This window comes from Marmota marmota, unplaced genomic scaffold (assembly GCF_001458135.2).
Source record: "Marmota marmota marmota unplaced genomic scaffold, marMar, whole genome shotgun sequence".
In the NCBI taxonomy this organism is placed as follows: domain Eukaryota; kingdom Metazoa; phylum Chordata; class Mammalia; order Rodentia; family Sciuridae; genus Marmota; species Marmota marmota.
The window spans coordinates 24,925,246-24,944,044 of record NW_026000068.1 but is presented as its reverse complement, the minus strand read 5'-3'; the positions used below and the strand labels follow the sequence as shown (position 1 = coordinate 24,944,044).

At 35.2% G+C, this 18,799-nt stretch overlaps 1 protein-coding gene and 1 pseudogene across 4 annotated transcripts in view; one reads left to right on the top strand and one right to left on the bottom strand.

Annotated features, from left to right (window-relative positions):
• Positions 1–18,799, bottom strand: part of Miga1 (mitoguardin 1) — a 73,509-nt gene that overhangs the window by 23,196 nt on the left and 31,514 nt on the right. For all 4 annotated transcript variants that reach the window (XM_048814107.1, XM_048814108.1, XM_048814106.1 and 1 more), the window contains exon 8: positions 1,192–1,292. In XM_048814107.1, the coding sequence (XP_048670064.1) occupies positions 1,192–1,292 (101 nt within the window). The remainder of the gene's footprint in view (positions 1–1,191; positions 1,293–18,799) is intronic.
• LOC107146432 lies at positions 15,893–18,785 on the top strand (annotated as a pseudogene).

Genomic DNA, 18,799 nt, shown 5'->3' with positions numbered 1-18,799 from the left:
GTAGGACTGGGGTTGTAGCTCAGTGGTAGAGTGCTCACCTAGCATGTATGAGGCACTCGGCTTAAATCTCAGCACCACACATAAATAAACAAATAAGGGCCCATTGACAACTGAAAAAAAAAAAGAAAAAGAAAGAAAGAGACTGTAGATTAGTAATGCTTTAAAAAAGGGAGAATCAAGGTTTAGGACACAAAGTAAATTCTCACATCATTGAAGATACATAATACAGTTTAAATGAAAAAAGACAATACCACAAATCTGCCATAAAAATGCAGATATTATGAGGTAAAACTGGTAATATGTGATTTTTAAAAATATTTATTTTTTGGTTGTAACTGGACACAATATATTTATTTTATTTATTTTTATGTGGTCCTGAGGATCCAACCCAGGGCCTCCCACGTGCTAGGGGAGCACCCTATAGCTGAGCCACAATCCCAGCCCCTTGTATTGTTTTAAGGTTAAAAAATTATAAAAAGCTGACCTCTTTACAAGAGGTCTCAGTAGAAAATAAATGACCCACACATTTATGGGTGTTCAATAATCACCAACATTTACACATTAGTGAATTTATATCTAGCTTTATTCCTGTGCCTATATATTTGTATAATATACCACATTTTTCTTTTTACAAAATTATAATCATATGCTCTATATAAAACTTTCCATACTTTTCACTTAAGATACATTACCATGCTATTAAAAGTTATCAAAAACATTTATGGCTGAAAATATTTCAAGTAATAGATGTCCACTATTGGGCATTGTATTGCTTTCAGTTTTTCATTATTATTAAAATGTCAGTGAACATTTTTATATACACATCTTTGAATCTAATCACTTCCTTGGATCAAATATCTACAAGTATTATTTGTGAACTAAAAAAAATCTGAATTTTTAAAAACTTTTTAAATAAGATGAAAATTGTTTTCCATTAAGATAACTTCATATGTCTCAGCCTATGAAAGTGCTCATTTAGAGAATGTGTTTATACAACCACCTCCTTATAGAGACTATAAGATCCTGTGGGAGTTTATATCCCTGTATCCTGGTATCCCCCATATTAATAAATGGTGCTAGATAAATGGTAACCAAAATGAAATTATAGTACAATGGAAAAATTGTACTCTTGCTGAAAAAGAAAGAAAAATTTTCACTAAGAATATTTAGGAATATACATGTCCTTCCTACCTCTGCTACCGAAGCAAAGGAATCAGTTGATGCAACGCTGGAAGTGTCTCGCAGGCCAAAGTCATCCACGTTTCCCTTTACAGTAGTGTCTGTATCTTTGTCTTAAAAGTGAAAAAGGTGAAAAGTTCAGAAATGAATAGATACACTTTGTCTCTGCCATATTTCACTTTTCATAGTTTTCTCCCACTCATTTTTATTTAGACTACTAGAATCTAAAAAAAAAAAAAACCAACAAATCAATTGGATATAACCTGACAATAATCAAAGCATATTCACTATTTAACTAATCATAAAATAGTGCCAAGCAGAGAAGAAAGTGTTGTAAAGAGAATTTCACTTTTTGAAAGTGGGTGGGGAAACACTGGCGATTGAACCCAGGAGTGCTCTACCACTGCATAACACCTCCAGCTCACTAGTTCTATCTACCTATCTATTTATTTATTTGGTACCGGGGATTTACTCAGGGATACTGGACCACTGAGCCACATCCCCAGCCCTATTTTGTATTTTATTTAGAGTCAGGGTCTCACTGAGTTGTTTACTGCCTCACTGTTGCTGAGGCTGGCTTTGAACTCACAATTCTCCTGTCTCAACCTCCTGAGCCTCTGGGATTACAGGTATTTTTAAATTTTTTATTCTGAGAGAGCAAGTCTCCCAGTTGCTGAGGATGGCCTCTAACTTGCAATCCTCCAGCTTCAACCTCATAACTAGCTGGGATTATAGGTGTGTGTCACTGCATCTGGTAAGACACTACCTTCTTTAAAAAAAAAAACCAGAAATCTTTGTTTTCATTTATCTAAATTTCCATTCTATCATTCATCTCTAAATAAAATTCATTACCTTTACCAGAAATCTTTCAAGTTCTCTTTAACATCTCTAAATACCATTTGTGATAATATAGGGAAATATAGTTTGTTTGTTGAAAGTCAAACTATAAACTTAGTTTAAATTCAAAAGTTGTGCAACTAAGTATGTTCCAAGTTTTAAGTCAAGCAGAAGAGAGAATAAGCCACAACTGATACAAAATTCACTCCTATTAAGAATCAAAAATAACCACACATTTGGATATTTTCCCCTAATTTCCTTTTGGTAGAACAAGATTCTACATTTTAACTATTTATTACCTTCTAAGTTTAATTATTACTGTTTTCAGATGAAGTTTACATCAATTATTTCAAAGTACTAAACTCAACCAGGCACAGTGGTGCATACCATAAACCCAACTACTAAGTAGGCTAAGAAAGGAAGATTTGAAATTTGAGGCCAGCATGAGCAACTTAATGAGACCCTGTCTCAAAATAAAAAAAAATGAAAAGGGCTGGGGACATAGCTTAGTGGTAGAGCACCCCTAAATTCAATCCCCAGTACTAAAAGCAATAAATGAATAAGTAAGTAACCATACTTAACATTTACAATCCTTCTACTTATAAGTGATCCACACTTATAATCCTAGCTACTCAGGAGAGTGAGGCAGAAGTATTATTGAGCCCAGGAGTTTGAGGCCAGGCTTGGCAACAAAAGCAAGACCATGTCTCAAAAAAAAAAAAATCCTACTTCTTCTACTAAATGACTGATAAGAAGACAAAGTCTAAGGTTAAATCACTGTATTTCACAATTATTTTAGAAACTTACAGTTTTCTACCAAACTAGAGAATAATACAACATGATAGAGAATAATACAACGTGATTGGGCTGGGGTTGTAGCTCAGAGGTAGAGCACTTGTCTCACACATGTGAAGTACTGGGTTCAATCTTTAGCACTGTCTACCTACAACTAAAAATATTTTTTAAAAAACCAATATGATTAATTTACACTTCTAAACAGCTACAAAACTGGTATCTTTACATCCTCAGTTTTGGAAAAATTCTCATAATTTTCTTTTCAATTAATGTATGACTTAAAAAACTCATTCACACACTTTGAGATTATTTACAAAATCAGCAATTACAACCTTCAAAACTTTGTCTTAATTATTTTCCATTCTTAGTATTACCTGTGCAAAAAAGAAATCACGACACAATTTTCATTATGCCAAAGCTTTTACAGTAGGATTAAATTTACAATGAAGTCACTTTTGGTTCCATATGCCTCTTGCCTTTTGCTATTTTCAGAATGGGACACAGACATTTCTCTTTTGTCATTCTACCTTTAAGACATTACCCATGAGCTGTTAAAAGTCTGTTTTATTTCAGTCAACAGTAACAGCCATTCAGTATCATCCAGTTCTGTTACCATGATTGTACTTAAAAAAAAAAAAAAAAAAAAAAAAAAAAGCTTACAAAAAAAAAATATAGCTCAATTCCAGAGGGACTAGAAAGATTTACTCATTAAATCCTACTCTACAAACCACAAACCATACCTCTTATATCAGTAATTATTGTGATTCCTGGAATGGCAACTTATTAATTATGAAGAGAAATAACACATCTGTTTTTTAGAGAAACCTATTAAAAAGTATAAAGAAAGAATCTTGGGCAATATCCCAAACTAGCTGCTTTTATTTTTCCAGTTAAAATTTAAAATGCTCTTTCTAAAAAGTATCAACACAAGCTAGGGATGTGGCTCAGTGATAGATCGCTCACCTAGCACATATGGGGTACTAGGTTTGATCCTCAGCACCACATAAAAATAAAGGTATTTTGTCCAACTACAACCAAAACAAAATATTTTTTAAAAAGAAGTATCAACACTTGTGGTTCTGAGAGACAGGGAAAGCAGCAAAATTTAAAAACCAAAGGTTTCATCTTAGTCAATATTTTTAGAAACTACTTACTAAATTTTTCTTAGTGGAAAAAAATGCTAAACCCACAGTGAGATATATTGGAAAAAAATGGCAATTATTTCAAAGATATATAGCAATGGAAATTCTCACACACCACTGGTGGAAACATCATTTGGTAGAACCACTTTGGAAAGTTGGACTTTATTCTACCAAAGTTCAAGATTTCATTTTCTATGTCCTAGCAATTCTACCCTTGGATTTGTTTTATAGAAAAGCATGCTTATGTACAAAAGAATGTTCATAAGAATACTATTCATAATATCCTCAAACTGGAATAAAAACCTATCCATCTACTATAGAATACATAAATGAACTAGAGTATTCATTCAATGAAACAATGAAAATGAACTGCTGCTACATGCAAGGATAGGGATGAATCTTGCGAAGAATTATACACATGACATCATTCAGATGAAACTCATGAACAGGCAAAAGTAAACTATTGTGATCAGGGCTAAACACTTCACTGGTAAATACGAAGGAAAGCTAGAAAACCGAGAGTGAGGAACAGGCCTGTAGTTCTGTGGGGAAGTGAAACGGGTATTTATTAGAAGGAGGCACAGGGAGTGGGCAACATTTTATGTTTTGATCTACATGATAATTACAAAGAAGGTGTAATAAGTCAGTGTACTTTTTACTTGGGGTAGAGAGCACTTTCCTCTAAGGATATAAATAGCAGGAAAGAAAACAATATTGATTATACAGCTTGGTCCCAAATGGCTGAGAGCAGAAAAGGTTCAATCAGAACTTTGAAGTGAGGGGAAAGGAGGATAAGAAAAAGAATGCTTTCTCTATTTCATAAAAGCTGAAAATTGCTACTAGACGTGAAATTTTTTTTTTCCGATTGAGGAAGCATCTATAATGGTGTTAGGTTCAAAAAGCCAAAACACCTGATTAGTCTGTTTAGTATAGGAGCAAACTGAAAAATCACCTGCACCTTATAGGGGAAGGCTTAGCAGTAGCAGTAGTATATCATGCCAAGCTTATACCACTCAGCATTTTTTTCTCCCAGCTCATCAATTCTTCTTTGCAATTTAGTGGTGGGTTTAGAATTTTAAGTGGGAATGTTCCTTATTAATTTACTTATTTTGAGATGAAGCCTTCTATGTTGCCCAGGCTGGCCTGAAATTCCTAAACTCAGGCCATCATCATTCTGCCTCAATGTTCTGAATAGCTGGGACTATAGTGTGTGCCACCTGGCCTAATTTAGGTAGGAATGTTTAGGTGAGGAAAATGAAATATCTTCAGGAAGGAAAAGACACCGGAACTAAAGAATGCTTACTAATTAAGGTCAACAATAAATACTGATGGAATTATTAAAATAAGCATTTATTTTGCATTTACTACTTTCCAGATACCAAGTTACATGCTTTGCATTTATTACCTCATTTAGTTCTCAAAACAACCCTTTGAAGTATATGATATATATATATATTAGAATTTTAATATTTATTTTTTTAGTTTTCGGCGGACACAACATCTTTGTTTGTATGTGGTGCTGAGGATCGAACCCGGGGCCGCACGCATGCCAGGCGAGCACGCTACCGCTTGAGCCACATCCCCAGCCCCTTAAGTATATGATATTAATTTGCTTATTTTATATCTCAATAAGCTAAGGCACAAACAGGTTAAGTAACTGGTACATACACACAGAGTTAGGAAATACAATGGTAGGATTTAAACTCAGGTCATCTGACACCAAATTCCATACCATAAAACCACAAAATTGTGGTATCCAGTACAGTAGCCATACATGCCTATGAAGCACATCTGTTATGGTTTAGATGTTAGATGTCTCCCAAAAGTTGATGTGTGAGACAATACCCATCATATACTCAGAGGTGAAATGACTGGGTTATGAGATTCTTAACCCAATCAGTGAATTAATCCCCTGATAGGGATTAACTGAGTGGTAACTGAAGGCAAGCAGGCTGTGACTGGAGGAGGTGGGGGTCACTGGGGTGTGCCATTGGGGTACACATTTTGTATCTGGCAAGTGGAGTCTCTCTCCCTGTCCTTGGTGGCCATGTCCTGACCTGCCTTCCTCCACCATGCTGTTCCACCATGATGTTCTGCCTCACCTTGAGCCAGGAGAAATGGACTGACTAAGGACTGAGACCTATAAATCCATGAGTCCCCAAATAAACTTTTCCTTCTCTAAAATTGTTCTTGTCAGATCTTTCAGTCATACAGCAAAAAAAAAAAAAAAAAAAATCGAAAACAACATGAAATGTGCTGTTAAGTGTAAAATGCACAGTGGACTTTGATGAACAAAATATATCTCATTAATACACACTTGGTATAAAAATATATTATTAAAATTAATTTTACCTGTTTCTTTTTTAGTTTTAACGTGGTTAGAAGTTTTAAAGTAACAACTGTGGTCCATATATTTGTGGTGGACACAGCTGTTAGAGCATCACTTTTTCATCTACAGTACAAGGAAGGAGTTTATATGTTCTTTAGAAGATTATGATACAACTCACATTTCCTGAGTAACTAATATCTGCCCAAGTATTCTGCTAAGTGCTTTCACAGAATATTTATTTAACACATGTAACACATGATAAGTAGGAATAGCCCATTATGGAACAATAAACATTTTATTGTACTTAGAACAAAACAGCCATTTTCTAACCAAATGGCTTTTTGTCTGGTTTTCAAAACTGTTCATAATCACTGGCCACCCAACCTATCTAATGTTATTTTCCATTAATTAAATAAAAGTCCCTCAGCTCTATCTGATGATATAATATATTCACCACACTTCTACTTGCATAGTAATGCACAGGTAAAAGTTTTAGCTTTGGAGTCAACCAGCCAACAACTCTACCCTGATCCTAGATTTGCTACTTTTAGTAGCAAATTTACTATCTAGGCAAACTGAAGATAACTGTACTGATTTATAGAGTTGTGGCAAGGATAAGAGTCTGTAGAGGCACTGTACTTGGTATATGGTGAGGACAATATAATTTGTGCTGTTATTATATTACATATTACCATATGGATATTTTACACAATCCTCTGTTTCTCCTGCATCTTTTCTCTATATAAACTACTCTCCTAAAGGGTTGGGGATATATCTCAGCGCACTTGCCTACCATGTATAAGGTCCTGGGTTCAATCCCCAGTACTGAAATAAAACAAAACAAAACAACTACTCTCCTACTTTCTTGTCCATGCTACCTGAGAATTCACATTCTTTTTTCAATACTCAGCTCAAGTATTATCCTCTGGCACACATTCTCCAAAAATTATCTAACTTGCTGCTTTTATGTAAGGCAATATAGAAAAAGTGTTAAAATCATGGTTATTAGAGCCAGTTTGGATTCAAATTCTGACTTTGCTGCTTATTAGCTGTATGACCTTGGGAAACTTTCTCATCTTTTCCGTTCCAAAATGTTCTCATTTGTAAAATGGGATTAAATCTACTTCACAGAATTGTATGAGAATTTAGTGAGTAAGTGTATGTAAATGTTAGAAACCAGAAACTCTTTGTTACTTAAAAGTATGTATGTGCCCTTTAATAAATTATATTTTAAAATATCTAGTGTCTGAATATATAATACAGAATATTATAGTGTCTGTTCAGCTAGACCGAAGCAACTTGAGTGGCAAGACTTTTTCTTTTTTCTTCTGATAATTTCTACAGTTCTCAGGAGACTACTGAACATATTATAAACACTTAAAGGTTGGTTTTTATAGACTAATATGTGTTATTATAAAGTGACCATCCCCTGGACATGAAAATCATTAAAGAGTCTTTTATTTATTTCTTCTGGATCATTCCGCCTGTAATATGATTTCAACTTGTTTTCAGAGCCCTGTATATATTTTCTAGTATTGTAAATTAAACCTATATTTAATTTCTTAAATTAAGCTTATGATACTATTTTATAAACTTGACACACATAGTTTTGCACTTTATTAATGATAATTAATCTTAGAAGTCCCCAAAACAAAGCATTCCTCAAACTGGGTAATTATACATTAAAATGCACCACAATTACAATTACTCCAAAGGCCCTCAGTAGTGTTTTTTTGTTTGTTTACTGGCAATCTTTTAAAATTAGTGATATAAAATTTATTAAATATTTTTTTACTTATCTCAATCACCCAGAACTTTTAAAACATTCATACACAGACATAAACAATGTTCTTTTTTGGAAGAACACTGAAACTGTCATGTTTACTTTTAACTAAATTGTCACCTATTTTAGGCCAAAAATCTGACTGGATTCAAGCCTTCTTACTTCTTTCACAACCTCATAATTCACATACTACTTAAGTTTTTCCAAAGAAGGATTTGCTTTAAAAGTTATAAAAAAGAAACCTAAAAAACACTTCAGTCCCAGAATTTGGAACTTTAGGCCGGCATCTATTTCCTTAGACTAATCCCCTTGTGTTTTTCTGTGTCTCACTTTTGCCATCCCTAGGCACATTCTATTTTCTGTCACTTGGAAGGCACTGGGTCTATTTTAACTTCAGCAGTCTCTAGTGGAGATTCCAAAGATGCCACTCCTCTCTTAAAACCCAGGCTGTCCACTGTAGGTTTTACAACACCATCAAGGAGAGGAAGCCTGCCAGATGTCTCAGTGTCATCTGACTTCTATGTCAGCAGCTATTCTCTAGACAGTTTTTAGCCATTTAAAAATGATTTGGAACCTTGTCCTTTCTATAGCTTTATTAAAAACAGACAAGTTCCGGCTGCCAACAAGTATTTTGCAAACAGTCTGCTATGATTTGCTTCAATAACTGAAAGTCTAGAAAACTACTGCTGCTCTTTGTGTATTTTGTTAAGACAATCTGTCCATGTACATTGTGATTAATTTTTTGATTTGTTTTAAATGGTATAGTCTGAAAGAAAGAACAAAGTTGAATACAAAAGTAAAAACAACAATTTTATCAAGTGAGAGAAATAAGATCTCATTGTCACTCTGCACACAGATCCATGTTTTCTTTGATGTTTTATTCTCAAGGTGCCTCACAATATTGCAAAGTGACAATGAGACCAACTGGAATGAAAGAGAACTGATAGGGTGGGTTGTGTGTGTGTGTGTGTGTGTGTGTGTGTGTGTAATACTGGGAATTGAACATAGGGTACTCTACCACTGATTTACATCCCCTGTCCTGTTTATTTTTTTGAGTTAGGGTATCACTATGTTGCTATGGCTGGCCTTGAACTTGCAGTCTTCCTGCCTTAGTCTCCTGTGTTGCTGAATTTATAGGTGTACATCACAATACCTTGCAGAACTAATCAGTTCTTGATTGTTAAGATTTATGGAGTTTCACCTATGTGAAATGATAATACATGTCCAAAAATAGCCTGCCACTATGACACTTCCCAAAAGGAGATTTCCACTACAGTTTTATCTGGCTTTCCCTATTTATCAAAACTTTCATACTACCATGACTGGCCAATGTAACAACTGTGATACAGCTGTCAATGTTGAGTAACAGGAGAAAAAGAAAGAGAGCCACTCACATTTTAAAGGAGTTACAGAATTTTCTATTTTTTTCTTTTTAGAAGGAAAGATAAGTGACTGAAACAAGAAGCAATTAAGATTAAGGCTAAAGTTATAGAGACTTTTCTAAGGTAACTAAGTACAGTTGGTCAATCTGTACGTTACATAAAGACTCTTGGCCAAGGGGACAAATAGTGGGAGAAATCCAGTCCAAATATCAAGCCTGAATCTTTCTGGAGGATGATGAATTTTTTTTTTTTTAAAGCACAAAGATGACCTTCCAAAGAAGGTTTATGTGGACCTTTTTCTAAATCATACAGAGAACTTGTATGGTCTAGTGTAGTCCTAGACATAGAAATTCAAGTTATGAAAATATAACTTGAATATAAATGAGGCAAAAGCAAATATCAGGCAACGTTATTTGGGGGACCCCAGTAATTTTCATTGTACTGCTGTCTCTTCTGAGCCTATTTTTGACTTGCATAAGTAACACCAGTTAGGCTTCATTTGGGGGCATTATGATGCCCTTTGAAATGAAGATTATGATGGAAATTACTAAGCAAAATTTCTCATCTGCTGTGCAGTTTGTACCATGTATATTTAGAGACCTGAGTATACAACTTAAGCCTGCAATTCATATAACTCCCTAAAAATAAACCCACAGGGAGTTTATTCTCTTACACAATGATTCTGCAGGAAAGGAAGAGAAGGTCTTAGAGCATCAACTCTGGGCTGCTATTTGATGCAAGATAATAAGTTGAGGTCTTTCCTCTTGCAGTCAAGTTCATTCACTATTCCTAAATGGTCTCTCTGGCTGCTTACCAAAAAAGAACAATGTCTCTCTAGTGGTCAGGAGGTCCCACTCTATAGCTCTTCCTGTTCTCTGCCAGAGAATTTGTGCAGTCAGGACTAGGCTACAAAACATCTTTAATTTTCGCTTGGAGAATGCTGCACTGGCTTAAAAAAATAGTATATGAAAAGAAATTATAAGACACATGAATAAAATATTTAAACTGTACTGGTCATCCTTCTAGAATTTCCTTCAAATATATAAAGTTGATTATGACTTCTTATACTCTTCCATGGCTTCCTCTTGCCTAAAGGCACCTTCATGATTTATCTCCTGCCCATCTTTCTACATTATCTCATACCATTCTTTCAAATATACTGTGTTCTCATAATATATTAAACCATTTGTAGTTGCCTGAATGGGCTGCACTCTACACCTTGATCCAGTTGTTCCCATCTGCAATGTACTTTCCTTAACTGTTTTCCTGGTGGACAAATCATGTGTCTTTAAGGGCCACTTCTTCTGTGAAGCCTTCCCTTGAGCATTCCCATCAATAATCATACGCTTTTCTGGGCTAGGGATGTGGCTCAAGCAGTAACGCGCTCACCTGGCAAGCGCAGGGCGCTGGGTTCGATCCTCAGCACCACATAAAAAAAATAAAATAAAGATGTTGCGTCCACCGAAAATCTAAAAATAAATATTAAAAAAATTCTCTCTCTCTTCTCTCTCTCTCTCTTTAAAAAAATAAAATAATCATACGCTTTTCTTTCATGTTTCCATGAACTTTAAAAACACATCATTATTGCTTACTCCAATGTGCTATATAATTTTTAATTCATCCTTAAACAACTCTAGTTGCCTAAAGGCAGGGATGAGATCTTTATTTTTGTCCCTCCAGAAATAAATATCCCAGACATAAGATTCTGTGAGTTCATTCTGTTAAAAAAACATATTATAAAGAGGCCTAATATCTGAAATATTCAAAGCAATGCTTTTAAGCTATAAAAATTCCTCATTTGTTTTTAAGGTCTAAATTTGTTCCTACACATCAGTATAAAAGAATCTCAAAGTCCTTTGCTTCTGCCAAAAAAAAAAATATATCATATTATGGCTTCAAAGTTGCCTGCTAACACTGCTATTGCAAATACACACTACTCTTTGTAGAAAATATAAGCACATAAAATATGAAGCCAAATTAATTTTAGAAAGAAACTAAAGTATATACTAATAAGCTTGAACTTCATTCATGTAAACTATATCAACTAAATAATGTCCTCCAAGAACTATGAACAAACTCCATCTGTTGTTAATCAGGTTTATTTTTAAATTGGTATTAAATTCAGCAGTTAGGTCCTACCCAAATAGCCTAACCAAAATGAGTACAGAACCATCTTGAGGCTTTAGATGTACCTCAGTGGTAAAGCACTTTGCCTAGCATTCATGAGGCCCTGGGTTTAATCCTTAGCATTGCAAAAAAACAAACAAACAAAACCAACCTAAACAAAACAACAAGAACAACAGAACCCACTTAATTCCTAAACATGCTTATCTGAAATAAACTACCCAAACATGTATTGCTTTTACTGAAATAAACTACCCAAACATGTATCCTACATAACAGATACATAACACATATTCTACATACATATGACAATAACAAAAGTCACCAAAGTATAAATCATTCCTTTGTGTTAAATTGTAATCTCAAATTCTACAATCTCACATTAGTTGTTATGAGCAACTAAAGGCTATTTGCTACAAAAAAATTCAAATAACATAAATTTCTGTTTATTATAAGATATGAATATATACTTTTATTATATATTTGATATGTATAAATTATATGAATATGTAGAATAAATGTGTTTTTTTTTTTTTTTTAAATTTTAATATTTATTTTTTTAGTTTTCGGCGGACACAACATCTTTGTTTGTATGTGGTGCTGAGGATCGAACCCAGGCCGCACGCATGCCAGGCAAGCGCGCTACCGCTTGAGCCACATCCCCAGCCCCTAAATGTGTTTTTTGAATTAAAGTAATAAAACAAACATTTTTGAATTCATCACCAATTATGGCCTACTATTCAAAGTTTACAAAATTATTTACTCATTAAAGAAAAATAATCATGCATAAAAATACTTTTTTTACTTATGATATTTGGGTCTCCAAACTTCACAGATCTTCAGATAATTTTAGAAAAAAAAAACAGGAGCAAACCAAACTTAGTGAGACTCTGTCTAGAAATTTTAAAAAAGGGTTGGGGATGGCTGGGTGCAGTGGTGCAATCCTGTAATCTCAGAAGCTGGGGAGGCTGAGACAGGAGTATCAGGAGTTCAAAGCCAGCCTAAGCTGGCTTTTAGTAATATAGCAATGGTGAGGCTCTAAGCAACTCAGTGAGACTCTATCTCTAAATGAAAATAAAAAATAGGGCTGGGGATGTGGCTCAGTGATTGAGTGCCCCTGAGTTCAATCTCTAGAATGCCCGGTCCCCCCGCGAGAAAAAAAAAGGACTAGGGATGTAGCTCAGGGGTAAAGTGCCCCTAAATTTCAATCCCTAGTACCACAGGGGGGAAAAAACAGAACAATAAGATTGGCAGGGGGATATGAAAGCATAAGTGTTAGCAAAAAATGAACATGCCAGTATGATGGTGCATGCCTATAATCCCAGCGTCTTGGAAGGCTGAGGTGAGAGGATCACAAGTTCAAAGCCAGCCTCAGCAAAAGTGAGGCACTAAGCAACTCAGTGAGACCCTATCTCTAAATAAAAGTACAAAATAGGACTGGGGATGTGGCTCAATGGTTGAGTGCTCCTGAGTTCAATCCTTGTACCCCTCAGAAAAAAAAAAAAAAAAAAGAAAAGAAAAAAGAAAAAAATAAATTCATAGATAATATGTGGTTTAAATAAAACTTTCAAAAGAACCCATGACAAATTCCTAGTAGTAGAATTATAGTTCACAAGGGCTTTTAACATTTCAATGCAAAAATTTAAAACATTTTGGGTACTAACAATAAAAATTATAAAACTTAAAAATACCATTTAAAATGATAATCAGTTGGCAAAGTGGGTAAAGTAAGTGGGTAGGATTACATGACTTCGATCCTACCCACTTACTCAGGAAGCTGAGGCAGGAGGAGTTCGAGGCCAGCAATATAGCAAGACCCTGTCCCAAAATTTGAAAAAAAATAAAGGGCTGGGCGGGTTGCTCAATTATAGAGCATTTGCCTAGTATGCATGAGGTCCTGGATTCAATATCCATTACTGAAAGAAAAACAAGACAATGGAACTATAAGGAACTTAGGAAAACAGATGTATAAGACCTTTATTGTACAAATGATAAAGTATTATGAAAGATATAAATGAATGCCTAAATAAAGAACCATTTCATGTTCCTAGCTAGAAAGACTAATACTATAAAAATACATATTCTCCCACAGCTGAGCTATAAATGCAATGTAATAATCAAATCCTAAGAGAGTGTTTCACGAAATTTGACAAGCTGTCCTAAACTTCACATGGAAAAGCAATGGGCTAAGAATAGTAAAAAAAAAAATATTAAAAAAAGACAAGTGAATGGACTTACTTTCTTTTGTGATACTGGGGATTGAATTCAGGGGCACTCTACCACTGAGCTATATCCCCAGCCTAGCCCCCCTTTTATTAAAATTTTGAGACAAGGTCTTTCTAAGTTGCCAAGACTGAACTCCAAATTGCAATTCTTCTGACTCAGCCTCCAAGTAGCTAAGATTACAGGCAAGTAGCTAGGATTACAGGCATGTACCACTATGCCCAGATAGGTTTCAAATTTTATTATGAGATATAAAACTACAATAATTAAAACACTGTGAACCAATGCAAGAATGGACACACTAACACAACAAAAAAGAAAGCCCAGAAAAAACACACGTACAAGGAGACTTGACATATGACAGAATGAACATTTAAAATCAATGAGAAAAGAATATATTACTCAGTGAGTAGTACTGAGCTATTCAAATGTTAAAAACAAAACAGTACTATACATTAAAAAAATAAACTTTTGGAGGATTGAAGATTTAAATATGAAAAACAAAACTTTAAAACATTCCAAAGAAGGGGGGTGGGTGTACACATATAATCCTAGCAATTAGGAAGGTTGATACAAAAGAATCCCAAGTTTGAGGCCAGCCTTAGTAACTTAGTGACACACTGCTTCAAAATAAAAAGGACTGGGGATGCAGCTTGGTGGTAGAGTCCCCTGGGTTCAACCCACAGTATTTAAAAAAAAAAAAAAACTTTCCAAAGAAAACACAGATACATATATTATTATACCTTCTAAATAATACACAGAATGTGCAGACCATAAGGAAAAGATTGATAAATGTGGTTAAACATTAAAATTAAAAATATGAAGGCTGACACAAGAGAATTTCAAAGCCAGCCTGGACAACTTTTTATCTTGTTTGATATAAAAATTTCAAAAAAGGGAGGTTATATGTTAAACTTAATCGCTAGTACTGTTAAAAAAAATTAAAAATCTTGGTACAACCAAACAGACCTTAATAATTTAACATATATAGTAGGGCTAAATACTTGAATAATTGACCACGTTATCAATTCTACATTTACAGCAATATTTGTCATTCTTATTTGTCTATGATGCAAAGTAAGAAACACATTTTGGAACCAGTAGACACAGATACATGGATATCTAAATGAAACAAATTTCATAAAATAATATATGCATGCATGTATGAATATATATGTATACTTGTATGTATGTGTTATATGTGTATGTCTGTATAGATGCATAATGGAGTGTATATGTACCTGTACATTTATTTTAATGTTGGCTGCAACTCATTGAACTGATTTCATGACCACTAATGATTCATTACCACATTAATATCTTGGGGGAGCCCTGTAAATGTACATAAAAAAACACAATGAAGAACACTGGAACATTATCTATATATGTATATAAATGTAAGTCCAGGTTTATGATAAACACCAAAACAATATCTCTGGAAAAAGAAACCAAATTTGAGAAATTTCATAGGTTCCTTCAACTATACCTGCAATAACAATTCTTTTTTTTTAAATTTTTTATTAGTTATTGATGGGCCTTTATTTATTTGTTTGTTTATATGTGGTGCTGAGAACCAAATCCAGTGCCTCACACATGCCAGGCAAGCACTTTATCACTGAGCCACAACCCCAGCCCCGACTGCAATGATAATTCTTTGTTTAGAAAATCTTAAATATATTTGGCAAAACATTAGTATGTGATAAAATTTTAAAACATATTCTATACACTTTTATGTCTGGAGGCCTCAGCGTAAGACTCCTGGCCACTTGTCCATGCAGGACATCCAGGTGCCCGAGTAGGACTACCAACATTAGCACCGGCATAGGAATCCCAGCCATAGCCCAGGCACAGGAATTCCCGTGGCCACGTGGACCCCCATCTACCAATGTGGGCTCCCCCAGTTGCCTCCATCTTAGGGCACGGCAACCCTGCCATAGTCCCCTACAAGTGGTAGCCTGCACCTGGGGACACGGCACTGGGTCCAGAGACAGACACCAGCCACAATACTACATTTTTATGTTTGAGCTTTCATTTTTGAAGAGAAGAAAAAACATGAATTTTTTTTTTTAATGGGGGGATCTCACTATGTTTGTCTAGACTGGCCTTGAACTCTCAATGCCTCTGCCTCCTCAGCCTCCCAAGGAGCTGGAATTTCAACGCCAGCTAGGCATGGAAACTTTAAAAAACAAAACCACTGTTGCTCAGTGGCAGAGCGCTTGCCTAGCACGTGTGAGGCACTGGGTTGGATCCTCAGCACCACATAAAATAAGGATATGCTGTCCAACTACAACTACAAAAAATTAAAAAATGAAAACAAAACAAAACAAACTCAACCACCACCAAGAAACCTTACCTAGTGGAAAAGAGGAAAGGAAAAAAAGCATCAATACATTTTCAGTTTGTGTGTGTGTGTGTGTGTGTGTATACACACGTGCATGCGCATGGTACTAGGGATTAAATCCAGGGTCTTGTGCATGTGAGGCAAGCACTCTACCAAATGAGCTATACCCCCAGCCTGTACATTTTCAATCTTTTTTTACAGAGAAATAAACTTATTGGCATCAACTTTAGAGAATATTTGGTAATATTTAGTAATTTGGTGTCTTAATTTATTGTAACTATAAATTGGAGGCTTAAATGAAAATAGATATGAACCATATGTTATAGTTTCTTCATACCAGTAGAGAAATTAGTTTTGGCTACATTTCTACTTCACTAAAATTAAAGTTCTGCGTTGATATGCAATTGGCAGCATTTTCACTGGATTCTTTTATCTCTAATAATATTACCCCATGAATACTCCACTTGTAAGTATACCACTATACCTAAAAATATCAGTCCTTGTAGTAACTATTTCAGGTTTTGCCTTAGCAATAGAGCTTAATTTATTAACTTTAAACCTCAAGACTAAATTTTATTCCCATGACTCTAAATTTTATAATCTTCTAGCAGCAGCTGTCCATTGTCAACCACCACACTTAAATTTAACTGCAGCTAAAATTATAATACTAATAAACTTATTGCAGAAAATCTAATATTACCATTTTATCTATCTATCCAACTATCATGTGTACATCTATCATTCAAGTATTATTTCAAGGACCCTTAAGTAGTAATGCACATGAGAATCCGCTGCTAAACTATGAAATACATCTATTTCATAGCCTCAACTCCAAAGTTTCAATTCCAGTAGGTGTGAATCAAAGCCTTGGATGCTGTTTATTAGAAGCTGCAGTTCTCTTTCCCATATCACAAGATGGTGGGTGAAACAGTTGAGAAGCCAGACACTTAGGAGAAGAAACCTGGAGCCAAGAAGGCTGATGCAGTTGGCAAGGTTAAAAAGCGTGACCTTAAGGGTAAGGAACCCAAGAAAGGGAAGCCCCATTGCAGCTGAAACCCTGTCCTGGTTTGAGAAATTGGCAGATAGTCCAGATCTGTTAGGTGTTCTTGAAAGGCCATCCATGTACAAGAGGAAGTACTCAGCTGCTACCTCCAAGCTTGAGGAGAAGGAGGAGGAGAAGGTTCTTGCTACTGTCACAAAACCAGCTGGTGGTGACAAGAATGGTAGTACCAGCGTGGTTAAGCTTTACAAATGCCTAGATACTATCCTACTAAGATGTACCACAAAAGCTGTTGAGCCAAGGCAAAAACCCCTTGATGCAGCACGTGAGAAAACTGCAAGCCAGCATCACCATCTTGATCATCCTCACTGGGTGCCACAGAGGCAAGAGAGCAGTTTTGCTAAAACAACTGAGTGGTGGCTTGCTACTTGTGATGGGACTTTTTTCCCTCAATCAAGTTCCTCTGCATGGAACACACCAGAAATTCGTTATCACCACCTCCAGAGATCAATATCAGCAATACAAAAATCCTAAAACACCTCATTGGTGCTTATTTCAAGAAGCAGTAGTTGTAGAAGCCCAGACACTAGGAAGGTAAAATCTTTGACACAGAGAAAAAAGAAATATGAGATTATAGTGCAGTACAAGATTGATCAGAGCTTTTTTTTGTCTTTGTGTTCTAAGGCTGTTGTTGGTCTGGTGTCATGAAGTCTCTCTTGAAGCTAGCTTTAGTTCATCTCCTTGTTGCTGTGATTTTGTTTGGATACAGTGCACCAGCAGTCTTAAAGATCAACTGTAGTCTCGTTTGGCTTCAATGACTTTAAAGCAATGACAACTGAAGATTGATGTCTGCTTCCTGATGAGGTGTTTCTGGGGTATGGATGTCCTGTGACCAATGTGCAGGAGGATATTTACATATTTTTATACCCTACAAGTGACTGTGGCATCCAAACTCGGATTGCAAAGGGGAAGATTATTTTTAGGACATCACTAACATTTATCTCGAAAATGTAACCAAGGCAAGGAATCATGCCTATCTCATGCACTCTTAATGAAGCCCCACCCTCAAAATGACCTGCGCTTTTATTCATCCACCCAAGGCAGAGTGAATCATTGGCTTCTCCATTTTTCCAAAAATACTTCCAGTGCCCTTCCAAATACTTGTGATTGTGTTGTCATATTCCTGTACTTAGATCCTTCTCTGTCCATGAAGATCAATGAAGTCAAGGAAGTGCCTAACATTAGAACACTGATCACTGCCTGCCTCAATTTATTTTCAATTGGGAAATGGAAATGGGTTACATAATGATGCACAGAGCAACAGCAGTCTCTTGAGGACAGAGAAGCAATAACAATCTTTTGAAATGGCATAGCTTTTACTAATACCATGTGTTTTTAGATGTTCTTATAAATTTGTAATTTTAATAAAACTGACATTTCTCTTATGACTCCTTTTGAGAAAGAAGTTTAAAAATTATACTGGAATCAAATTCAATAAATAGTTTGGGGCAGTTAAAAGAAAAAGATTGATCAGAAAGCTGTGGAGTCACAAATTTTACTCAAAATCGAAGCTATTCCTCAGTTTCAGAGCTATATGAAACTGGTTTTGCTCTAACAATTGGAATATATTCCCATAAATTGGTGTTCTAAATGACTTACCAAGA